At 51.6% G+C, this 26,043-nt stretch overlaps 1 protein-coding gene across 1 annotated transcript in view; it reads right to left on the bottom strand.

Annotated features, from left to right (window-relative positions):
• Positions 1–26,043, bottom strand: part of TTC31 (tetratricopeptide repeat domain 31) — a 165,111-nt gene that overhangs the window by 61,831 nt on the left and 77,237 nt on the right. The window contains exons 7-8 of the mRNA XM_069205761.1: positions 4,602–4,823; positions 3,749–3,922 (exon numbers count right to left, since the gene is read on the bottom strand). Coding sequence (XP_069061862.1) covers positions 3,749–3,922; positions 4,602–4,823 — 396 coding nt within the window. The remainder of the gene's footprint in view (positions 1–3,748; positions 3,923–4,601; positions 4,824–26,043) is intronic.

Here is a 26,043-nt window from a genome sequence, read left to right as displayed (position 1 = left end):
GAGGACTTCGAATGAGGAATTACCACTGGGACCAGAGAAGCAGCTACAGCACCGCCTAGAGGACTTAGAATGAGGAATTACCACAGGGACCAGAGAAGCAGCTGCAGCGCTGTCTACGGGACTAAGAATGAGGAATTACCGATGGGACCAGAGGAGCAGCGTCCAGCACTGTCTACGGCATTAAGAATGAGGAATTACCACTGGGCCCAGAGAAGCAGCTGCAGCGCTGTCTATGGGACTAAGAATGAGGAATTACCATTGGGCCCAGAGAAGCAGCTGCAGCGCTGTCTACAGGACTAAGAATGAGGAATTACCACAGGGCCAGAGAAGCAGCTGCAGCGCTGGCTAGAGGACTTAGAATGAGGAATTACCACTAGGACCAGAGAAGCAGCTGCAGCGCTGTCTACGGGACTAAGAATGAGTAATTACCACTGGGACCAGAGGAGCAGCTGCAGCCTGTCTACGGCATTAAGAATGAGGAATTACCACAGGGACCAGAGAAGCAGCTGCAGCGCTGTCTACGGGACTAAGAATGAGTAATTACCACTGGGACCAGAGAAGCAGCTGCAGCGCTGTCTACGGGACTTAGAATGAGGAATTACCGATGGGACCAGAGAAGCAGCTGCAGCGCTGCCTAGAGGACTTAGAATGAAGAATTACCACTAGGACCAGAGAAGCAGCTGCAGCGCTGTCTACGGGACTAAGAATGAGGAATTACCACTGGGACCAGAGAAGCAGCTGCAGCGCTGTCTACGGGACTAAGAATGAGGAATTACCACTGGGCCAGAGAAGCAGCTGCAGCGCTGTCTACGGGACTAAGAATGAGGAATTACCACAGGGACCAGAGAAGCAGCTGCAGCACTGTCTACGGCATTAAGAATGAGGAACTACCACAGGGACCAGAGAAGCAGCTGCAGCGCTGTCTACGGGACTAAGAATGAGGAATTACCGATGGGACCAGAGAAGCAGCTGCAGCGCTGTCTACGGGACTAAGAATGAGGAATTACCACACGGACCAGAGAAGCAGCTGCAGCACTGTCTACAGGACTAAGAATGAGGAATTACCACAGGGACCAGAGAAGCAGCTGCAGCGCTGTCTACGGGACTAAGAATGAGGAATTACCACAGAGACCAGAGAAGCAGCTGCAGCGCTGTCTACGGGACTAAGAATGAGGAATTACCGATGGGACCAGAGGAGCAGCTGCAGCGCTGTCTATGGGACTAAGAATGAGGAATTACTACTGGGACCAGAGAAGCAGCTGCAGCGCTGTCTACGGGACTAAGAATGAGGAATTACCACAGGGACCAGAGAAGCAGCTGCAGCGCTGTCTACGGGACTAAGAATGAGGAATTACCACTGGGACCAGAGAAGCAGCTGCAGCGCTGTCTACGGGACTAAGAATGAGGAATTACCGATGGGACCAGAGGAGCAGCTGCAGCGCTGTCTATGGGACTAAGAATGAGGAATTACTACTGGGACCAGAGAAGCAGCTGCAGCGCTGTCTACGGGACTAAGAATGAGGAATTACCACAGGGACCAGAGAAGCAGCTGCAGCGCTGTCTACGGGACTAAGAATGAGGAATTACCACTGGGACCAGAGAAGCAGCTGCAGCGCTGTCTACGGGACTAAGAATGAGGAATTACCACAGGGACCAGAGGAGCCGCTGCAGCACTGCCTAGAGGACCAACTCGCACATGCGTAAAGCCAGCACTGGGAGTACTTCCTAGACCAGCAGGTCCAATCTATACTTACAAGTGGGGCAGGCATCTCAGAATAATCAGTGAGGGTGGATGTGCTCAAACCAATCAGAGCAGAGGCTTTGCAAAGGACCTGATACCTTACCTAAGGGCGCTGCCACATCTCTGCCTATGGGCAGGCAGCATGTTACAACATTCCCAGGGCAGCGAGACGGCACCTTGTTCAGCTAGGGTGACCACCTCAACGACAACCTCATGCAGTTTCCTGTCTTGCACTTTCATGTGACAATCTGATGCATTCTGGGTGATGTAGTCTTGGTTTAATTCCACTAAACTAATCAGGGTGACCATACCAGACAGTAATGATTTGTACTTGAAGAGCTCAGGCACAGAAATAGTGTCCTATGAACCAGAGTGATGTGGGCACTGTCCCTAGAGAAGCAAAATTTGCTGCAAAGGCCCTGAAATATGTTCGCACTGGTAACAGTAAAAATATGAAATATACTACACTTCCCCCTCCTCATGCTCACATTTATACCACCATGAATAACGAAACCCGTCACACACATCCCTGCAATACAAGTGCATTGTGGTGGGGTTTACAATGCAGTGTGCGAGATGCCAAGATGAAGAGCCTCCTTTGTCCAAAAGCGGTGAGCGCACATGTAAGCACTGAGGCACGCGTTACATTGGCAAGAGGGCGTAAATGTATTCCTTGAGCGAATGCCAAGCAGCACACATGGATACAAGATCGGATGCTAGGTGGTAGGGGATTGCCCCCCGCAGAACGTGGCAGAAAGGCGAAGCAAAGGCCAGGGATGGTGTAGACACAAAAAACAAATTCAGATGGCATCCGAGCTGGCACAAGACGCGGCGTATAAACACAATATGGGCACCCCGATGTCTCGTTTTCATTCCTCAAATATTATTTTAATCCGCTTAACCTCAAAGACAGCCCAACTGGGACGGTACAGAGTTCATATGCTAATGCTACATAAAGCAATGCCCCTTCTAGACTTTCAGAACCAGTTTAGCATATTAGGGCCAAACTACACAGCAGTCTCGTGTGATTTACTGTCCTCTGAGAAACCAGCAGTCGAGGCCCAAAAGCCCGCATCAGAACAAAAATATCAAGCGAGAAATCAGTTTAATGCTCAATCAATCAAGAATTTGTAAAGCGCACTACTCACCCGTGAGGGTCTCAACATGTGACGTCAGCGAAACTAACCCTGATTTGCAGTAAATAATTGATCATTTCAATCTTTACAGCATGCCCTCTGTCGTGAAAGTTGTCACTGTAGTGGTTTTGGTGACAGAGGACACTATAAGGATTGAAACGCTTCGGCGTGCTGGAGTGTCACACAGGCTGGTGTGATGTGGCGACTGGTGTGCTCGACTAGGACAGAGTTCCTTGGATCTGCGGTTCTTTCAGGTAACGACCATTTCAAGCTCTCCGCTCATCATGGACCTGGTGGAGGGTTAGTCAGATCACAATGTCCTGAGGAGTCCCTACTACTCATCATGGGTCCAAATGTTGACAAATCTCCATTTGGTTGCGTAGTGGGTATATATCGCCAGGAAATATTTTAGACAAATAGATACTATCTCTGTTATATAGTATTATGAAGTATTTGTTCCACATTTTAGAACCCTCGAACAGAACTGAAAGTAGAAATTGATTCTACAAACCTTTGCCCCCTATACTTGACATCAATCATTTTCATTAGTTAATAACTACTGAATTGTACAAATAGAATGGAGCACCTCAGAAATGAACTAGAGGTTTCCTACTTATTGCCTCAAGGAACTGTTGCATTAGTCGACACAGAATGAGGCGCACGCATGGACCTCTGCACACTAAGAATTAGCAAGATCTGGTGAGAGCACCATCTACCTACTTTTAAAGACCCCACCATCCTCCCACAACTGGTACCTTTGAGACTATAAGCAATGGAGTTAAAGCTTCTAAAAGCAGCTCCCTACACATACTACGCAGGAGCAGTAACGCCCAAAAGTGCAATCACGACAGAAAAGAGCATTACAACTTACGTGTATAGGCGCCGCACTCTTCTGGCCTTTCAATGTCCCAGGTAGTTTGTCAGGGCTTTTCTCCAAGAATGGTTTTTCCTTTTTAATATTTTTCTCCTTTCTCTCTACTTTCGGCTTACTTTCTACTTTACGCCACACCTGGTTAACAAAACTGCTGTCCATATCCAGCTCGGCCTAGGATGGAAAGAAACAGGTTGGTTTTGTACTTCGAAGAAGAACTGAAGATAGAGACGGAAGTGTTAGCAGCTGAGGAGGTCGCGTGTTGGAGAAGAACCAGCGTGGAATGGGGTGCCATCAGCAAACACTCACAAGTGGGCACATCCACCTGCTATCTAGCATAAAATGCCATCTGCTACACAAAATAAGGCTTGAACTGCAGATGATTCTAATGTATAAATCGAGTGCCCATGAATGTAGCATGAAACCCTGTGTAGTGTCACTGAAACTTGTCAGATGCTCTGAAACTTTTGTTCCTACTGCAGGTTTTGCCAATGAAGAATGTCCAACAGCTTGGTTAGTGCCAATGGAGGACACCCCTAGCCCATGTTGTACAACTGGAGAAAGTAGGACATCCTGTGTGGTGCACCTGATGGTCTGTGAGCCTCTGTGATGCAAATGAAGATGGCCTGAGGCCTACCTGGTGCCACTAAAGATCCAGCACAGCTGAACTCTGTCCAGTAGCATCCATCGTTGGGTTCATGTTAACTCGCGCGTGCACCTGGGTGGTACCAGTGAATGATGTGCAATAGTGCGGAGGAGGCAATACTCTTTAGGAAGGAAGGGACGGCCCCTTTTTCTGTTGGGTGCCCATAAGATGATTTCACTTAGCCATGCTCCCTCCACACAAATTTACCTCTAATTGCTCCTGATCCCAGTCGTCGTCCTGTTCGCTCTCCTCCGTCTCTTCACTACAAGTGGACTCCGGTTGAGGGGGTCCGGACGCTACGCTGCTGTTTTTGGAAGGGCTTTTGTGCTGGGCATGAGGTGGCCCCTTCTGGGAAGACATACTAACACCTTGCGTCGTCTTCTCCATCTCCAACTCCTTTATAGAACTAACATCCCCAGAACCCTTTTCCTATGGGAGAAAACAACATATATACTCAATCAGGCTTCACCCATTCATTCCATGTGGGATCACACAGAAAAGCTGCTGATGTTTAACTGAGTGGTTCAAGGGAAAACACTCAAGTCGTACGGGGATCATCATTTCCAAAACAAATTATGTACCGTAAAGCATTAACATTCAAATGTAGAGCACAGTAAAAAGCAGAGGAATTCAATCTCATGGTTTTGTTCCCTGACAGAGCGCGAACATCTAAACGGACATGTCTGTGGGACCGGTAACAGTTTTCCACTTATTTGTTGAGTATCTGGGATAACAAAAGCATGGAATTATGACAAAAGAACAAAATGCATTACTCTGCTGAATACTAAATTGTTTTACAATTACCATTCAGTGCCCGCTGTTTCCACAAAACTAAAAATCTTAATTTTAAGGATTCGTTGACCAGTATCCCATCCCAAGGCAAACTTTTTTTTTTTGTTGCCTTATATCGATTCTAAATATTTATGACAACAGACGCGTTAAGTGCATTATTTTTAGACTGCATGAATAGCAGTTGACATTTGTTCCCAAGGAGTGAGCTCAGGGCGTGTTGATTATAGATTTGCTATTAAACAAGAGTGACAGAATTTTTCGTTTACCTCTGAAGTTGGTTAACATTTTTTTTTACCTATGCCGAACAAAACATCTGAGGAAATCTAACCAACTTTCTGTTTAACTCTGTACGAGTCTAGCCACATCCAACACTCCATATACAGATGAATAGACTCTTGCATTCACATTTACCAAATGGCCAACAAACTCATACTTGATAAACCAAGAGCTCATTCAACACGTGATAAACTGCGGCTTGGCTGGGGCGTGTGCAGGTGTCAGGCAGTTGTACGGAAGCTGCATGGAAGTCTTGTCATGCATTCGAACATTACTGTCTATACACACATGCTCACACATACACACACTGCATTCAAAATATATTTTTGAGGTGGAGTTTAGGCAGCGCGCATCCACTGTCTGCAAGACATGCTGTATTCAGCATATGGGTTTTAACCACACCCACTATTGCCATGCGTTCTTTGTTGTGCTTGTCTTAAATGCTTTCTTATTAGGAATGTCCCTCCCTTGAGTGCTTTGTTCCCTCGCAGGCGATTTCACGAAGAGAACATTTTTGTTGGCCATCATACTATGTTCATGCTTCCTCCTGTTACCTGTGATGGCCCTTCCACCCGTCTGCACATTGCAGCCTTAGTGTACTTTTTTAGTTGTCTATAGCAATGTGTTCACACCACACCAGTGAAAACACACCAAAGGTTTTAGGTTTAGTTTGTGATGACACTTTGTTCTTGGATATCTCTCGCTGAACTCCGAGCACGGCGAAGGTGCTTTGTTCTTGGATCTCTCTCTCGGTCTGCACTTCCGAGTGCAGCAACGGCGTTTTGTTCTCGAATCTCTTTCTCTGCACTTTGAGCGTGGTGGTGGGTCTTTGCTCTTGGATATCTTTCTCTCTGCACTTTGAGCGCAGAAATGGCACTTTGTTCTTGGATCTTTCTATCCCTCTGCACTTTGAGCACGGTGATGGCGTTTTGTTCTTGAACATCTCTCTGCACTTTCTGAGCACGGCAATGGCACTTTGTTCTTGGATCTCTCTCTGTACTTTGAAAGCAGCGATGGCACTTTGTTCTTGGATCTCTCTCTCTGCACTTTGTGCTCGGTGATGCCACTTTTTCTTGGATCCCTCTCACTCTCTGTCTGCACTTAATGTGGTGATGGCGTTTTGTTCTTGAATATCTCTCTCTCTGCACTTTGAGCGTAACAATGACGCTTTGTTCTTGAATCTCTCTCTCTGCACTTTGAGTGCAGCGTTAGCACTTTGTTCTTGGATATCTCTCTCTCTGCACTTTGAGCGCAGAAATGGGGCTTTGTTCTTGGCTAGCTCTCTCTCTACTTCTCTGTCTACCTCTACGTACCTCTACCCATCTTCTCTGTACCTCAACCCCTCTGTCATCCTCTCTAACTCTCCACCTACCTCTCCACCTCCCTCACTCCGCCTCCACCTCCCCAGCTCCACCTCCTCTCTACTACACCCACTCCACCACCCACTCCACCTCCCTCTCTCTACCTCTCCACCTCCCTCTCTCTACCTCTCCACCTCCACACCTCCCTCTACCTCTCCACCACTCCACCTCCTACTCCACCACTCCACCTCCTACTCCACCACTCCACCCCCCACTCCATCTCTTACTCCACCACTCCACCTCCCACTCCACCACTTCACCTCTTACGCCACCTCCCACTCCACCTCCCTCCCTCCACTACCTCCCCAACTCCACCTCCACTCTACTACACCCACTCCACCACCTGCTCCACCTCCCTCTACCTCATCTCCCTCAACCTCTCCACCTCCACACCTCCCTCTACCTCCCTCTACCTCTTTCTACCTCTCCACCTCCACCACTCCACCTCCCATGCCACCTCCCAATCCACCTCTCCACCTCCCTCACTCCACCTCCCTCACTCAACCACTCCACCACCCTCTCTACCGCTCCACCTTCCCACCTCCCTCTCCACCCCTCCCTCTCCACCCCTACACCCCACTAAATCCCTCTAAACTTCAACCCCCGCCCCTCCCCCCCCACACCTCACCCCCACCCCGTTGCGTACTGATCCTAACACAGTGGGCGCTGCCTCCACCCACAGAGCATGGGCGGTCTAGTACAAGGAGCAGCGAGTGCCCCGCACAGGCCCGACTGCCCTTCATGCTGCCCATGTCCGAGTCCGGCGTCACACACACCCAGGAGTACTTGTAGTGGCAAGCAGAGGCGCTACACCATCACACAACAGACACGCACACACAGTGGCAAGCAGAGGCGCTACACACACACAACAGACACACACAAGCAGTTCATTCGCACCCAGAAAGCAAGAGCTGGTGCCAGTGCCAGTGCTTGTTTGCTCACCCCGCTGCCCGCACAGGTGCCATCCGGGCTCTGCTGCTCCGCTGCCCACAGCGCTGGGTAGGAAACGGAAACCTCAAACCTGCAGAGTCACGGCTACTGCACCCCACCCTTCCCCATCGCTGCAGCCATTGGGGGGGGGAGGGGGGGGGGCTGGCATGAAGCTGGGCACTGCCTACCTCTAGCTGTGGGATGGAGCAATCAGACAGGGCAGGCACTGGGGTGGGGGGAGGAGAGGGGCAGGCACTGGGGAGGGGGGCACTGGGGAGAGCAGGAGGGGCAGGCACTGGGGTGGGGAGGGGCAGGCACTGGGGACAGGAGAGGGGCAGGCACTGGGGACAGAAGGAGGGGCAGGCACTGGGGACAGAAGGAGGGGCAGGCACTGGGGACAGAAGGAGGGGCAGGCACTGGGGACAGAAGGAGGGGCAGGCACTGGGGAGGGGCAGGCACTGGGGACAGTAGGAGGGGCAGGCATAGGGAGAGGCACTGGGGAGGGGCAGGCACGGGTGGGGGAGGAGAGGGGCAGGCACTGGGGAGAGGATGGGGGCAGGCACTGGGGACAGGATGGGGGCAGGCACTGGGGTGGGGGGGAGGAGAGGAGCAGGCACTGGGGACAGGAGGGGGGCAGGCACTGGGGGGGGTGAGGGGGGAGGCACTGGGGACAGGAGGGGGGCAGGCACTGGGGTGGGGGGAGGAGAGGAGCAGGCACTGGGGACAGGAGGGGGGCAGGCACTGGGGACAGGAGGAGGGGCACTGGGGAGAGGAGGGGCAGGCACTGGGGGGGTGAGGGGGGAGGCACTGGGGACAGGAGGGGGGCAGGCACTGGGGTGGGGGGAGGAGAGGAGCAGGCACTGGGGAGAGGAGAGGAGCAGACACTGGGGAGAGGAGGGGCAGGCACTGGGGTGGGGGGAGGAGAGGAGGGGGCATTGGGAACAGGAGGAGGAGCAGGCACTGGGGTGGGGGGAGGAGAGGAGCAGGCACTGGGGACAGGAGGGGGGCAGGCACTGGGGACAGGAGGAGGGGCACTGGGGAGAGGAGGGGCTGGCACTGGGGTGGGGGGAGGAGAGGAGCAGGCACTGGGGACAGGATGGGGCAGGCACTGGGGTGGGGGAGAGGAGTAGGCAATGGGGACAGGAGGGGGGCAGGCACTGGGGGGGCGAGGGGGGAAGGCACTGGGGACAGGAGGGGGCACTGGGGAGAGGAGGAGGAGGGGGCACTGGGGAGAGGAGGAGGAGGGGGCACTGGGGAGAGGAGGAGGGGCAGGCACTGGGGAGAGGAGGGGCAGGCACTGGGGTGGGGGGAGGAGAGGAGGAGGCACTGGGGACAGGAGGAGGAGCAGGCACTGGGGACAGGAGGGGGGCAGGCACTGGGGAGGGGGGCACTGGGGAGAGCAGGAGGGGCAGGCACTGGGGTGGGGAGGGGCAGGCACTGGGGACAGGAGAGGGGCAGGGACTGGGGTGGGGAGGGGCAGGCACTGGGGACAGGAGAGGGGCAGGCACTGGGGTTGGGGAGGAGAGGGGCAGGCACTGGGGTTGGGGAGGAGAGGGGCAGGCACTGGGGACAGAAGGAGGGGCAGGCACTGGGGACAGAAGGAGGGGCAGGCACTGGGGACAGTAGGAGGGGCAGGCATAGGGAGAGGCACTGGGGAGGGGCAGGCACGGGTGGGGGAGGAGAGGGGCAGGCACTAGGGAGAGGATGGGGGCAGGCACTGGGGACAGGATGGGGGCAGGCACTGGGGTGGGGGGGAGGAGAGGAGCAGGCACTGGGGACAGGAGGGGGGCAGGGACTGGGGGGGTGAGGGGGGGAGGCACTGGGGACAGGAGGGGGGCAGGTACTGGGGTGGGGGGAGGAGAGGAGCAGGCACTGGGGACAGGAGGGGGCAGGCACTGGGGGGGGTGAGGGGGGAGGCACTGGGGACAGGAGGGGGGCAGGCACTGGGGTGGGGGGAGGAGAGGAGCAGGCACTGGGGAGAGGAGAGGAGCAGGCACTGGGGAGAGGAGAGGAGCAGGCACTGGGGAGAGGAGAGGAGCAGGCACTGGGGACAGGAGGAGGGGCACTGGGGAGAGGAGGGGCAGGCACTGGGGTGGGGGGAGGAGAGGAGCAGGCACTGGGGACAGGATGGGGGCAGGCACTGGGGTGGGGGAGAGGAGCAGGCAATGGGGACAGGAGGGGGGCAGGCACTGGGGGGGCGAGGGGGGAAGGCACTGGGGACAGGAGGGGGGCACTGGGGAGAGGAGGAGGGACAGGCACTGGGGAGAGGAGGGGCAGGCACTGGGGTGGGGGGAGGAGAGGAGGAGGCACTGGGGACAGGAGGGGGGCAGGCACTGGGGACAGGAGGAGGGGCAGGCACTGGGGACAGAAGGAGGGGCAGGCACTGGGGACAGAAGGAGGGGCAGGCACTGGGGACAGAAGGAGGGGCAGGCACTGGGGACAGAAGGAGGGGCAGGCACTGGGGAGGGGCAGGCACTGGGGACAGTAGGAGGGGCAGGCATAGGGAGAGGCACTGGGGAGGGGCAGGCACGGGTGGGGGAGGAGAGGGGCAGGCACTGGGGAGAGGATGGGGGCAGGCACTGGGGACAGGATGGGGGCAGGCACTGGGGTGGGGGGGGAGGAGAGGAGCAGGCACTGGGGACAGGAGGGGGGCAGGCACTGGGGGGGTGAGGGGGGAGGCACTGGGGGGGTGAGGGGGGAGGCACTGGGGGGGTGAGGGGGGCAGGCACTGGGGTGGGGGGGAGGAGAGGAGCAGGCATTGGGGACAGGAGGGGGGCAGGCACTGGGGACAGGAGGAGGGGCACTGGGGAGAGGAGGGGCAGGCACTGGGGTGGGGGGAGGAGAGGAGCAGGCACTGGGGACAGGATGGGGGCAGGCACTGGGGTGGGGGAGAGGAGTAGGCAATGGGGACAGGAGGGGGGCAGGCACGGGGGGGCGAGGGGGGAAGGCACTGGGGACAGGAGGGGGGCACTGGGGAGAGGAGGAGGGGCAGGCACTGGGGAGAGGAGGGGCAGGCACTGGGGTGGGGGGAGGAGAGGAGGAGGCACTGGGGACAGGAGGAGGAGCAGGCACTGGGGACAGGAGGGGGGCAGGCACTGGGGAGGGGGGCACTGGGGAGAGCAGGAGGGGCAGGCACTGGGGTGGTGAGGGGCAGGCACTGGGGACAGGAGAGGGGCAGGGACTGGGGTGGGGAGGGGCAGGCTCTGGGGACAGGAGAGGGGCAGGCACTGGGGTGGGGGAGGAGAGGGGCAGGCACTGGGGACAGAAGGAGGGGCAGGCACTGGGGACAGAAGGAGGGGCAGGCACTGGGGACAGTAGGAGGGGCAGGCATAGGGAGAGGCACTGGGGAGGGGCAGGGACGGGTGGGGGAGGAGAGGGGCAGGCACTAGGGAGAGGATGGGGGCAGGCACTGGGGACAGGATGGGGGCAGGCACTGGGGTGGGGGGGAGGAGAGGAGCAGGCACTGGGGACAGGAGGGGGGCAGGGACTGGGGGGGTGAGGGGGGAGGCACTGGGGACAGGAGGGGGGCAGGCACTGGGGTGGGGGGAGGAGAGGAGCAGGCACTGGGGACAGGAGGGGGGCAGGCACTGGGGGGGTGAGGGGGGAGGCACTGGGGACAGGAGGGGGGCAGGCACTGGGGTGGGGGGAGGAGAGGAGCAGGCACTGGGGAGAGGAGAGGAGCAGGCACTGGGGAGAGGAGAGGAGCAGGCACTGGGGAGAGGAGAGGAGCAGGCACTGGGGACAGGAGGGGGGCAGGCACTGGGGTGGGGGGAGGAGAGGAGCAGGCACTGGGGACAGGAGGGGGGCAGGCACTGGGGACAGGAGGAGGGGCACTGGGGAGAGGAGGGGCAGGCACTGGGGTGGGGGGAGGAGAGGAGCAGGCACTGGGGACAGGATGGGGGCAGGCACTGGGGTGGGGGAGAGGAGCAGGCAATGGGGACAGGAGGGGGGCAGGCACTGGGGGGGCGAGGGGGGAAGGCACTGGGGACAGGAGGGGGGCACTGGGGAGAGGAGGAGGGGCAGGCACTGGGGAGAGGAGGGGCAGGCACTGGGGTGGGGGGAGGAGAGGAGGAGGCACTGGGGACAGGAGGGGGCAGGCACTGGGGACAGGAGGGGGGCAGGCACTGGGGACAGGAGGAGGGGCAGGCACTGGGGACAGGAGGAGGGGCAGGCACTGGGGACAGGAGGAGGGGCAGGCACTGGGGAGGGGCAGGCACTGGGGACAGGAGGAGGGGCAGGCACTGGGGAGGGGCAGGCACTGGGGAGGGGAGGGGAGAGCCTCCCCTCCTCCCCCCAAGGCCACGGCCGGATGACCTCCCACCGGGTGCAGACTCTCACCAGACAGTGTCACAACCAGGTGCCTCCGTCTACTGCCGGACCGCAGCGTTTTTATTACACCAAGGGTGAATAATAGTTTATTACTGCCGGACTGCAGCGTTTTTATTACACCAAGGGTGAATAATAGTTTATTACTGCCGGACTGCAGCGTTTTTATTACACCAAGGGTGAATAATAGTTTATTACTGAGGGACTGCAGCGTTTTTATTACACTAAGTGTAAATAATAGTTTATTATCCGCCACAAAAAGGGTCAGAAAGCAAGGCGGGCCCAGCACTGCTCGGTATTTACAGGAGCAGAGGCCGGATGAGGAAACACTGTTGGCTCCAGCCCAGGTTTACTCTCGGCTCAGCTCTGCGGATTAACTTTCATCCGGCCCAGTAACTGGCAAGGAGTGTGCGGGGAGTGTGCGGGGTACCCCAGACACAAAGTGTCAAGGAGTGTGCGGGGAGTGTGCACCCCAGACACAAAGTGTCAAGGAGTGTGCGGGGAGTGTGCGGGGTACCCCAGACACAAAGTGTCAAGGAGTGTGTGGGGAGTGTGCAGGGTACCCCAGACACAAAGTGTCAAGGAGTGTGCGGGGAGTGTGCGGGGTACCCCAGACACAAAGTGTCAAGGAGTGTGCGGGGAGTGTGCACCCCAGACACAAAGTGTCAAGGAGTGTGCGGGGAGTGTGCGGGGTACCCCAGACACAAAGTGTCAAGGAGTGTGCGGGGTACCCCAGACACAAAGTGTCAAGGAGTGTGCGGGGAGTGTGCGGGGTACCCCAGACACAAAGTGTCAAGGAGTGTGCGGGGAGTGTGCAGGGTACCCCAGACACAAAGTGTCAAGGAGTGTGCGGGGAGTGTGCACCCCAGACACAAAGTGTCAAGGAGTGTGCGGGGAGTGTGCGGGGTACCCCAGACACAAAGTGTCAAGGAGTGTGCGGGGAGTGTGCAGGGTACCCCAGACACAAAGTGTCAAGGAGTGTGCGGGGAGTGTGCGGGGTACCCCAGACACAAAGTGTCAAGGAGTGTGCGGGGAGTGTGCAGGGTACCCCAGACACAAAGTGGGGTCCTTCCTGCCCAGCACCAGAGCAGTCTAGGGGGGCCACAATGTGCAGCCAGGCACGAGGGGAGGTGGGGTCCCAGGTCCAGCTCGCCCCAGGCTGTTCCACCCTCTCGCTCCCGCCTTCTCTTTGCTTTAAAACCCATTTTTTGAGAAACGTCTCCTTGCTTTGCCCTCATTTTCACTGATTTCACTGCTTTCAGCTTGTTTTTTGAGTACTTTCTATTTGCTTTTCCGCAGTTAGCTTCAGCGCAATCGCTTTCTGACCTCTTGTAAGTATTGTGGTCTTTTAACCACGCCCATCACCTTCACTTGTTCGCATTCGTAGGCCTGCCTTTTAAAAATCTCTTGATCGCATTGGTAAATGCTTTACGTTTGTCCCGCCACGGGGCGGTTCTGTTACCACCTTCCAGACTGACCCTGTTACATGGATTACGGCAGGACTGCTGATAGACGTCAGCGCGGTCTAACTACTTTTTCCTTTTGTCTCTCCCCTTCGCACTCATGGCGGCCCTGGCGCTCACAGTGCAGACAGCGAGCTGCTCACATTCTTCACACAGTTCCCTGATTAGAGTCATTTTCTGGCTCTCCCCTAAGTACGTTCTCGCTCCAGAAAGAACATTAATCGCCAGGCGTATTTTGACATTATTTGCACTCTGTGGTCTGCTTAGTACGTGTTCTTTGCAGCAGGCACATTAACCCTCTGTGCTACCTTGCAAAGAGCCCAAGCTTCCACTAGATGAAAATACGTTCTCTCTCCAGAAACAACGTTGATCACGAGTTATTTTGACATTTATACATTATTTGCTCTCTGTGATCTGCCTGGTACACGATCTCTGCAGCAGGACATTAACCCTCTGCACTACCTTATGAAGAGTCCAAGCTTCCACTAGACAAAAGTATGTTCTCTAAAGAAAGAACATAAATCGCCAGAGTTACTTTGACATTTTCACATTACATGCCCTCTGTGGTGTGCCTTGTACACATTCTTTGCAGCAGGCACGTTAACCCTCTGTGCTACCTTATAAAGAGTCCAGTCTTACACTAGACAAAATAACGTTATCTGCCCAAACACATTATATGCACTCTGATCTGCTTAGTACACATTCGTTGCAGCAGGCGTATTAACCCAGTGCGCTACCTTATGATGTCTCCAAGCTTCCACTAGACAAAAGTAAGTTCTCTCTCCAGAAAGAACATAAATTGCCAGTTCGTTTGACAATTTTACATTATATGCACTGTGTGATTTGCCTAGTTCATGCTCTTTGAGCAGGCACATTAACCCTGTGCGCTACCTTACAATGAGACCAGGCTTCCACTAGACAAAAGTAGATTCTCTCCCCAGAAACATTAACCCTCTGAGCTACCTTATAAGAAGTCCAAGCTTCCACTAGATAAAACTATGTTAAAACTATGTTTTCTATCCAGAAACAACAGTAATCACCAGAGTTATTTTGACATTTGATGCAATCTAAAACAGAAAAACATCACAAATGAAAAAAAAAAGCTGTATCTGTGAGCTGAAGGGGCCTGGAGTGGCTGGACATGGAATATATAGGCCTGATATGGCTGTAAAATTACATATTTAGTGCTCTAACATTTATATGCAGCAGCCATGTTACTGCATAACACTTTAAAGCTATTGTCTGCTTTGAAAATGTTTGTTTTTGGGCCTCCTGGAATAATGAGTTATTTAAGCGCAATGTTACAACTTTACTGAACTCCTTAATAAATAGCTTTGAAATTTGTCCACTGCGGCTGCTTCCAAACCCTGTGCAGGCATCCAACCCCAGCTACTGAGCCGTGGCTCCAGTTCGTGATGAAAACAGTCAGGTAGGCTGCTGAAATCCTGGCTTTGCCATATTTTAATGTGATACAATGCTACTCAAGAGGGCATTCCATTTGAAAGATCATAAAATTGGAAGCCAGCCTTCCATTAGTATTGTGCAGTTGTCCGGATCCCTAGCTCAAAACATGATTCGCTCATTTCGTTTGTTTCTGCTTTGCATTCTGGGACTTGTAGTTTTATTTTTAGAACATGATACAAGCTGCGAAAACAAAGAAGAAACCGGACTACATGAACTACACATGTTTGAGACTGTGAAGCTTGAGCTGTGAGTGCAAGTATTCATAAAAGTAACCGCAAGTACAGCTCACAGTAGGTAATCTGTACAATGGTCAATATCTTACAACTAATGTTTCAGTTCAAGACTGAGGATTATTAATATCATGCGAGATAGCTCTCCTCAAGCGTGTGAAAAATCATGGGCGTTTTGTTCAACTCCCCAGACTGCAGTAAAGGGACAGTGATCCAGTAAGCAAGCATTCTTGGAGTACAATTATTTATTCATTCCCCTCGGGCAATGTCACCTGTAACAACTGCCAGGTAAATGTGTTTTGCACCTGGGAGCAGTTTGTGTTTTAAGGGCCTTGATTAAAAAAATATTCCAGTAGGCCTACTAGCCCTTTAGTTATATGCAGGGCCAATGGCAGAAAGGACCAAAATATGCAGCAGCATTGACCAATTAATGTGGCAAAAAAAAGTCCAGTTATGCATTTACAATGCCAATAGCTCCAACAATTAAATGTGAGACCTATTGCATTGCAAATGCTTGTTTTTTGTGTGCCTTCTCCTTGCTTTCCCCGTTTTTGGGTGCCTCCGCCTTGCTCTTCCCTCGTTTTCACTGCTTTCTCCTTGCCTTTTTTCTTTTTTTAGTGCGTTCTCAGTTTTGTTTTCCTTTTCCTTGCTTCTCCCCTGTTTTTAGGTGACTTCTCCTTGCTTTTCCCTCGTTTTCACTGCTTTCTCCTTGCCTTTTCTGTCATTTTTTTGTGTGCCTTCTCCTTCGTTTTGTGTTCCTTCATTTTGTGTTCCTTCTCCTTGCTTTTCCCGTTTTTTGTGAGCCTTGTATTTGCTCATCCCTTGCCACTCCTGCATGCTGTCCGTTATTTCCGGCCTCCCGCCTAGTCCCGCCCACCACTTCCCAGAGCCCCTCCCTTCTCAAAGGACCTACTTAGTGGAGGCTGCAGCGGGACCCCATTGAGCAGGTCCCGGGACCAGCTCTCCCCGTGCTGCTAGTTCTTGCTCCAGTCGTCTCCTTGCTTTTTCAGCGCCTGGAGACACTCACGGGTGATTTGGTGCACTCTATAAATCCTTGATTGACTGACTGATTTTCAACAGATGCTTCCCAGCGTGTCACCGGAGACACGTTGTATTTCAGCCTCCCTTTACATGGCCATTTGTGACTCCGTGGGTGGCGGCTGAAGGGAAGACTTACTTCTTCAGGCCTCAAAAGGAGGAGGGATGCATGCTTGGGAGAGGTAGGAGTAGGGCTGCCAGCTTTCCTATCGAAAAATACCAGCCATCTGTCGTTGTTTTAAGCCTTACGGTGCCCTGGACGAGCTGTTCTCACCCTCGGCCGCTGTGTGCAGAGGACGAGACCTGCACCGGGCCAACGGGGGCGCGCTAGCCCCCCATGGGCCTTTCACCCCCTCCCCAGGGCTGGGAGGGGAATCGCTTCCCCTTCTACATCTGACCCCCTCACCGTGAAGCCTGATGACATCAGCACACAATTGTGTGCTAACTCAGAGCCCGCACCCTTTGCGCTGGAAGCTCAGCTCCAGGTGCTATCGGAAGAGAAATGCTTTCCATGTCCCTTCCTATCAGGGACGGCACAGAGACATGAAAGGAAAGAAAAGGCCTTTCCTTTCTTGTCTCTGAGCATTTCTGCAGCCCAAGCGTGAAGTGATCGTGAGACAGAAACCACTAGTCACCAGGGATTTTTTTTTTGCGATTGGTTTACATTGATAAGGGGAGTGACCCCTGGGGGACAAATTTATTTTAGGCCATTTCTGCCCCCCTTGGGGGCAGATCGGCGTATTTTAATTAGGCTGATCTGTCCCCAAGGGGGGCAGAAACCTCTAGGCACCAGGGAGCAACCCCTTAGGCAAGGATCGCTCCCCTCGTGGGCAATTTTATTTTAGGCCTAGGCCATTTCTGCCCACAGGCCTATTTTTCTTAGGCCAATCTGCCCCAAAGGGGGGAAGATACCACTAAACACTAGGGATTTCTTTTTTTTGCGCCAATTTCACGCAAGGGTAACGGTCACTCCCATGGGGGGCAAATTTATTTTAGGCCATTTCTGTCCCCAATGGGGGCAGATCAGCTGTAAAGCCCATCTGCCCCCAATGGGTGCACAAAGCCCACCAGAGAACAGAGAAGATTTAAAAAAAATTTTTTTTTTAAAAAAGTCATAGCCCCACCCCAAATAAATGGGGACAAAGTTGTTGTGCCCACAGGTGAGCAGATGGGACAATTACCCACGATCCACTCCCTGGGAGGGGTGGGGGGGTGGGGGGGGGCCTAAGGCCTACTAGATGCCAGGGAATTAAAAAAAAAAAAAAAGTGTGGTGGTGGCTACCAACCAGTATGGGCATGGTTATGCCCCCCCCACCCCAACTGAAGGGGGTAACAGTCTGCAAGAAGACATTTGTTTAGTTTGGGTTTTGGATTTACATTTGGGCCATAAGAGCTTGTCTAACTCTCAAAATCGACCCACTTGGAATGGTGAGGGCTGTACTTTTTGGACTTGGGATGCTGCCATGTAGAAAAATCTATGAGACCTAGACACATTTGAAAACTAAACATCTGGGTGAGTCCAGGGTGGTGTGCTTCACATGCACCGTACACCATTTTCTTACCCACAATGCCCTGCAAACCTCCACCTTTGCTTGAAATTACACATTTTTCTGATGGAACCTTCAGGAATCTGTAGGAATCCACAAAATTCCTACCACCCAGCACTGTCACACCTATACCAATAAAAATTCTGCCCCACTTGTCAGCCGAAAAACATTTTTTTTTCTCAAACTGCACTCTAGGACCTGCTTTGGTTCCCCCTTATTTTCGACATGTCTTTGGCTCTGCCCGGTCACAGGTGAGTTATCATTTTTACCGGGAGCCTGTGGGGAACGTTGGGTGGTAAGAAACTTGTGCCGGTGCGGTGATCCCATGGAGAAATGTGGGAAAAATTTTATTCAGCTAAATTTGAGGTTTGCTGAGGATTCTTGGTAAGAAAGCCCTGGGGGATCCACGCAAGTCACACCTCCCCGGACTCTCTCGGGTGTCTAGTTTTCAGAAGTGTTTGTGTTTGGCAGGTTTCCCTAAATGACTGCTGAGCCCAGGACCAAAAACAGAGGTGCCCCCCTACCTCCCCTGCAAATACAGGCAGTTTTGTATTTAATCATTTTGAGGTGTCCACTTAGTGTTTTGGGCATTTCCTGTTGCGGACACTAGCCTACCCACACAAGTGAGGACCGATTTGTATCGGGAGATGTGGGGAAATGCTGGGTAGAAAGAAGTTTGTGGCTCCTCTCAAGATTCCAGAACTTTGCAGCACCGAAATGTGAGGAAAAAGTGTTTTTTTTGCCAAATTTGGAGATTTGCAAAAGATTCTGGGTAACAGAACCTGGTGAGAGCACAAGTTACCCCATCCTGGTTCCCCTAGGTGTCTAGTTTTCAGAAATGTACAGGTTTGGTAGGTTTCCCTAGGTGCTGGATGAGCTAGAGGCCAAAATCCACAGCTAGGCACTTTGCAAAAAACTGGTCAGTTTCTTTGGGAAAATGTGATGTGTCCACGTTGTGTTTTGGGGCATTTCCTGTCAAGGGCGCTAGTCCTACCCACGCAAGTGAGGTATCATTTGTATTGGGAGACTTGGGGGAACACAGAAGAGCAGAACAAGTGTTATTGCCCCTTGTCTGTCTCTACATTTTTTCCTTCCAAAGGTAAGACAGTGTGTAAAAAAGACGTCTATTTGAGAAATGCCCTGTAATTCACATGCTAGTAAGGGGACCCCAGAATGCAAGATGTGCAAATAACCACTGCTTCTCGGCACCTTATCTTGTGCCAATTTAAGAAATACAAAGGTTTCCTTGATACCCAATATTCACTCTTTATATTTCACCAAATGAATTGCTGTATACTCGGTATACAATGAATACCCATTGCAAGGTGCAGCTCCTTTATTGGCTCTGGGTACCTAGGGTTCTTCTTGAACCTGCAAGCCCTATATATCCCCGCAACCAGAAGAGTCCAGCAGACGTAACGATATATTGCTTTTGAGAATCTGACAACTCAGGAAAAAGTTACGGAGTGAAATGTGGAAATAAATGGTTGTTTTTTTACCTCAATTTCAATATTGTTTTATTAAGCTGTAATTTTCTGTAGGGAAACCTTGAAGGATCTACACAAATGACCCCTTGCTGAATTCAGAATGTTGTCTACTTTTCAGAAATGTTTAGCTGTCCGGGATCCAACATTGGTTTCACACCCATTTCTGTCACTAACTGTAAGAAAGGTGAAAGCACAAAAAAATAGTAAAAATGGGGTATGTCCCAGTAAAATGCCAAAATTGTGTTGGAAAAAGTGTTTTTTTTCCAGTCAAGTCTGCCTGTCCCCGAAAGCTGGTGATTTTAGCACAGCAAACTGTTGATGCCATTTTCAGGGAAAAAAAAACAAGCTTTCTTCTGCATCCCATTCTTCCCATTTGTTTTTAAAAAAAACAACAAAAAAAACTTTTGCTGTATTTTGGCTCATTTCTTAGTCTCCTTCAGGGGAACCCACAAACTCTGGGTACCTTTAGAATCACTAGGATGTTGGAAAAAATATGCAAATTTGGCGTGGCAAGCTTATGTGGACAAAAAGTTATTAGGGCCTAAGCGCGAACTGCCCCAAATAGCCAATAAAATACTGATGATGCAGGGAGAAAACCGGTCAGGCGGCAACCATAAGTATGAGAAACAGAGCAGGTATCATATGATAAAGTGGGGTTTTGGCTTGGTGAAACAGGTTGCAGACATGCAACTCGATCAGTGAACACAATATGAGCTGGAAACTCCTGTACAGAATAGGTCTGTTTCCATCTCAAGACTGCCTGGGGAAATATTCTCCCAAACTGCCCTGTACAGCAGGCAGCAGAACAGAAGGCAATTGTGTCAGGGGCACTGGAAGTGCACATCAGGGGGGTGCCAGATAGTGCTGTAGGGTTGAATAAATTGTACGACAAGAAATAATAATATGCGGATTAAAGCAACACGTGATGTATTTTCATTTTTTTTTTTTTTTTACATACATGGTAATATTGCTTGGATAAAGATTTCTCCTCGGTACCAGTTTAACAACCAAATACAGAAACAAGCAACTGAAAGATGATGAGCTAACCTTTGCTAAGGGCTTTTCCGAAGGGCGCGTGAACACATTTCAATGCGTTTTACTAACTTTTTATACGTTTGAGCTAGAAACAATTTTTTTGTGATAATCTGATGAATTTAGGCAAATTCATAATTATGTGAACTAGAGCTGCAGCATGTCATGATTCCAGTTTCTCCGCCTCCCGGTACATCACGCCCCTACCTGGTCCAGGGCTTTGCCTTCCAGCTGAAGGACGTGGATGGCACAGCGAGCACTGCTAAGGTTTGCAGCTGTTCACAAGTATGTCCCCTCGCTTTCACATCCTAATGGTTCCTGCACTGAGCTGCTAATGCTGTGAGACGAGGTCAGAAAAACACACCCTGCCATTAAATAAAACTGAAGAGGGTGGGGCGGCTACTGCAAGTAGATTGTAAAGAAGGGCTTCAATTATTAGAGTGTAGAATGCTTGATGAGTAACAACTCATGTTGGGCAAGAAAGTGTTTCATTAAAGTAATATTGGTGTTTTCAAGGGTTATCCGGACCCAGGTGCTGCATGGAACAGACTCTTAGAGAATGAAGCATGCAGGGGGCTGCTGCAAACACACCCCTGACACATCTTATACCCTTAATGACTGTACTGCGTGTGCACATACTGAGAGCAGAAAGGTTGGGTTGGAGGGACCTCATTCCTGTACAAATGGGATAAAGTAATTTTCACATTGACTTGCAATGAAGTGGAAGCAGCTTTAAGCGGGGGGGGATGCGACCTTGCGGCTAATGCTACTGGCTTTGGAGAACCAGGCTCAAATCCCGGCGCCTTGGATTAACATCCTGTGATTCTGGGCAAATCACCCTGTGGTGATGATGTAAAGTGCTCTAACACCCTCCAGCCAGGATTAGAAAAGAAGCTAAAATAAAAAGTTATGGCTTACAGAATATGGAGTCTCCTGTCTCAATCATGAACGCTGGCGTGGATGGTTTTAATGACTAGTATCCCATCCAGCTCTCTTGAGTAGTAGAAGGAAACCAGTCTGGGAGAAGAGCATACTCCAGTCCATAAAAAGCAAACACCTAGTAATAATCGTTCTTCCAGCTCATGGCTCATCCTTTGTAATGTATCCAGCTAGAATATACACAGATCTAAAGTTACGCAACATTAGATTAGGCAACAAATTCCATAAATCAAAGGTACTGAACTTGTCTTCGTAGGGCTCTAGAAAATCTCCTACACTTGACGCTTTAGACCTGTTGGTGTCACGCGTGTCCCCCCAACCCTGTGATGCTGACAAACAATCACCTCATGGCAATGTTCCCAAAGGTGGCTGTTCTGGGGTGGGCTTCAGCGCTGGCGAGTACAAAGATGGTTGGCATGTGGCTACTAAGTTGGGCTTTGATGTGGGTAAAGCAGTAAGGGTGTGGATGAAAGGTTAGATGAATCTATGAGGGGACCTTGATTGCAGTTAAGAAGAGGAGTGAATATGAGTTGGAGGAGATGCTTCAAAGATAAGAACAGAGTAGAGGGAGTGAATGTGGGTGAGGGCGGTTAAGTCTAGATATGTTGGTAATGAAAGTTTTCTGTGCCTTTCCCTTTCAACCATCAGCACCTTGATAAATCGCCTAAGAATACAAGTATGCTCTAGGTTGTAAGCAGTGGACAGAATGTATCTTTTCGTTAAGGAAGAATGAATAAGGCAGAAATGGTGGTTCCAAGAGCACCTGGGTATAAACCATATCAGCAACAGACTTGGCCGGATGGTTGCATACAGGGCGCCGCACCAGCCCGGATGGGCAATTCTTGAAGAGGGGGCAAGAGTGATGACCGAAAAAAAAAACTGAAGTCTTTCCATTAGATATGCTTTGTGTGATTTTATAAAAACCACGGCTGTGAAATATCTGTGTTAAGAACATCTGATAACTTGTCATTTGGGGGGCACCTGCAGTCGATAACTACTTCTACATTGCAAGCAATGGTTTGTAATACAGGGGGGATTCAAGTAACCAATTTATAATCTTCGAATCAATTACATGCGGCCTTTTAAGCTGGGCAACAGTGAAACCTATCACTAAACCTGAAATTAGACTTTAAACTAGAAAGGCTAGCAAACCTGGGTATCCAACGGATGGCCACATCTTGGACAACCTCTTTCTTGAAAGAACACACTTTTCAAGTCTTCTACTCAAGCACTACATCAAACTCTCATGCTCCCACTTCTGGAGTTCCCCAAGGATCGGCCTTAAGACCGATGCCATTTAATAGCAATGTTTGCCCCTTGTGGACATTGTGGAAAGATGCGCCCTTTACTCGGTTCTCCTACGCAGATGACACTCAAATCATCTTTCCTCTTTCAACTGCGCAGGGCCACAATTTGGATGCCCTGAATTCTGCCCAGGCAAGATCTCCACCTGGATGAACACCAACTCCTTAAAGCACACTGGCAACAAGACCAACTCATGGTAATGGGCAAGACCCTCTGCTATGGGGCCCCCAACATAGGCCTAAAACCTTAGGCCCTCTCCTGAAATCTGTCTCCAAAGTAAAGAACCAAGGTTTTTGGCCAGATGTGAATCTGTCAAGGCGAACTCAAATCATCAATATAGCTTCTACCCGCTTTGCGATTCTGAAATGGCTGAAAAAAAATAATCTGGATTGTCCCTTTTTTCAACCCAAACAATGGTCATTTAGACCCTGAGTTTATCAAGACTGAATTACAGAAACATCCTCAAATTAGGGGCAGACAAGGCCTCTATTAGACGGCTTCACATCACCCAGAACTCTGCCACCACACTTCTGTATCATCTTTCTAAACATGTGTAGGAAGTTGGCTCTGTATGTGCTATTTCAAAGTAAGGAATAGCATGCACAGAGTCCAAGGGTTCCCCTTAGAGGTTGATAGTGGCAAAAAGAGATAATACTAATGCTCTATTTTGTGGTAGTGTGGTCGAGCAGTAGGCTTATCAGAGGGTAGTGTTAAGCATTTGTTGTACATACACACAGGCAATAAATGAGGAACACACACTCAGAGACAAATCCAGCCAATAGGTTTTGTTATAGAAAAATATATTTTCTTAGTTTATTTTAAGAACCACAGGTTCAAATTCTACATGTAATATCTCATTTGAAAGGTATTGCAGGTAAGTACTTTAGGAACTTTGAATAATTACAGTAGCACTTATACTCTTTACATAAAACACAAATAGCTGTTTTAAAAGTGGACACAAAGCAATTTTCACAGTTCCTGGGGGAGGTAAAGTATTGTTATTTTTAACAGGTAAGTAAATCACTTACAGGTCTCAGTTTTGGGTCCAAGGTAGCCCACTGTTGGGGGTTCAGAGCAACCCCAAAGTTATCACACCAGCAGCTCAGGGCCGGTCAGGTGCAAAGGTCAAAGAGGTGCCCAAAACACATAGGCTTCAATGGAGAGAAGGGGGTGCCCCGGTTCCAGTCTGCCAGCAGGTAAGTACCCGCGTCTTCGGAGGGCAGACCAGGGGGGTTTTGTAGGGCACCGTTGGGGACACAAGTCCACACAAAAAGTACATCCTCAGCAGCGTGGGGGCGGCCGGGTGCAGTGTGCAAACAAGTGTCGGGTTCTCTGTAGGTTTCAATGGGAGACCAAGAGGTCTCTTCAGCGGTGCAGGCAGGCAAGGGGGGGCTCCTCGGGGTAGCCACCACCTGGGCAAGGGAGAGGGCCTCCTGGGGGTCACTCCTGCACAGAAGTTCCGTTCCTTCAGGTGCTGGGGGCTGTGGGTGCAGGGTCTTTTCCAGCCGTCGGGACTTTAGGATCAGGTAGTCGCGGTCAGGGGGAGCCTCGGGATTCCCTCTGCAGGCGTCGCTGTGGGGGCTCAGGGGGGACAACTTTGGTTACTCACGGTCTCGGAGTCGCCGGAGGGTCCTCCCTGAGTTGTTTGTTCTCCACCAGTCGAGTCGGGGTCGCCGGGTGCAGTGTTGCAAGTCTCACGCTTCTTGCGGGGATTTGCAGGGGTCTTTAAATCTGCTTCTTGAAACAAAGTTGCAGTTCTTTTGGAGCAGTGCCGCTGTCCTCAGGAGTTTCTTGTCTTTCTTGAAGCAGGGCAGTCCTCTGAGGATTCAGGGGTCGCTGGTCCTTGGGAAAGCGTCGCTGGAGCAGGTTTCTTTGGAAGGCAGGAGACAGGCCGGTAGGACTGGGGCCACAGCAGTTGGTGTCTTCTTTCTTCTTCTGCAGGGGTTTTCAGCTCAGCAGTCCTCTTCTTCAGGTAAGTTGCAGGAATCTAAATTCTTAGGTTCAGGGAAGCCCTTAAATACTAAATTTAAGGGCGTGTTTAGGTCTGGGGGGTTAGTAGCCAATGGCTACTAGCCCTGAGGGTGAGTACACCCTCTTTGTGCCTCCTCCCAAGGGGAGGGGGTCACATCCCTAATCCTATTGGGGGAATCCTCCATCTGCAAGATGGAGGATTTCTAAAAGTTAGAGTCACTTCAGCTCAGGACACCTTAGGGGCTGTCCTGACTGGCCAGTGACTCCTCCTTGTTGTTTTCTTTGTTTCCTCCGGCCTTGCCGCCAAAAGTGGGGGCCGTGGCCGGAGGGGGCGGGCAACTCCACTAGCTGGAGTGTCCTGCGGTGCTGGAACAAAGGGGTGAGCCTTTGAGGCTCACCGCGAGGTGTTACAGCTCCTGCCTGGGGGAGGTGTTAGCATCTCCACCCAGTGCAGGCTTTGTTACTGGCCTCAGAGTGACAAAGGCACTCTCCCCATGGGGCCAGCAACAGGTCTCTAGTGTGGCAGGCTGCTGGAACCAGTCAGCCTACACAGATAGTTGGTTAAGGTTTCAGTGGGCACCTCTAAGGTGCCCTCTGGGGTGTGTTTTACAATAAAATGTACACTGGCATCAGTGTGCATTTATTGTGCTGAGAAGTTTGATACCAAACTTCCCAGTTTTCAGTGTAGCCATTATGGTGCTGTGGAGTTCGTGTTTGACAGACTCCCAGACCATATACTCTTATGGCTACCCTGCACTTACAATGTCTAAGGTTTTGCTTAGACACTGTAGGGGCACAGTGCTCATGCACTGGTGCCCTCACCTATGGTATAGTGCACCCTGCCTTAGGGCTGTAAGGCCTGCTAGAGGGGTGTCTTACCTATACTGCATAGGCAGTGAGAGGCTGGCATGGCACCCTTAGGGGAGTGCCATGTCGACTTACTCATTTTGTTCTCACTAGCACACACAAGCTGGCAAGCAGTGTGTCTGTGCTGAGTGAGGGGTCTCTAGGGTGGCATAAGACATGCTGCAGCCCTTAGAGACCTTCCCTGGCATCAGGGCCCTTGGTACCAGGGGTACCAGTTACAAGGGACTTATCTGGGTGCCAGGGTGTGCCAATTGTGGATACAAAAGTACAGGTTAGGGAAAGAACACTGGTGCTGGGGCCTGGTTAGCAGGCCTCAGCACACTTTCAATTCAAAACATAGCATCAGCAAAGGCAAAAAGTCAGGGGGTAACCATGCCAAGGAGGCATTTCCTTACACAACCCCCCCCCCCCCAAACGAAAGAGGATGAGACTAACCTTTCCCAAGAGAGTCTTCATTTTCTAAGTGGAAGAACCTGGAAAGGCCATCTGCATTGGCATGGGCAGTCCTAGGTCTGTGTTCCACTATGAAGTCCATTCCCTGTAGGAAGATGGACCACCTCAACAGTTTTGGATTTTCACCTTTCATTTGCATCAGCCATCTGAGAGGTCTGTAGTCAGTTT

This window comes from Pleurodeles waltl, chromosome 1_1, assembly GCF_031143425.1.
Source record: "Pleurodeles waltl isolate 20211129_DDA chromosome 1_1, aPleWal1.hap1.20221129, whole genome shotgun sequence".
Lineage (NCBI taxonomy): Eukaryota > Metazoa > Chordata > Amphibia > Caudata > Salamandridae > Pleurodeles > Pleurodeles waltl.
Note: the sequence above shows the minus strand (reverse complement) of the source record. Positions and strands in the feature narration are given on the sequence as shown.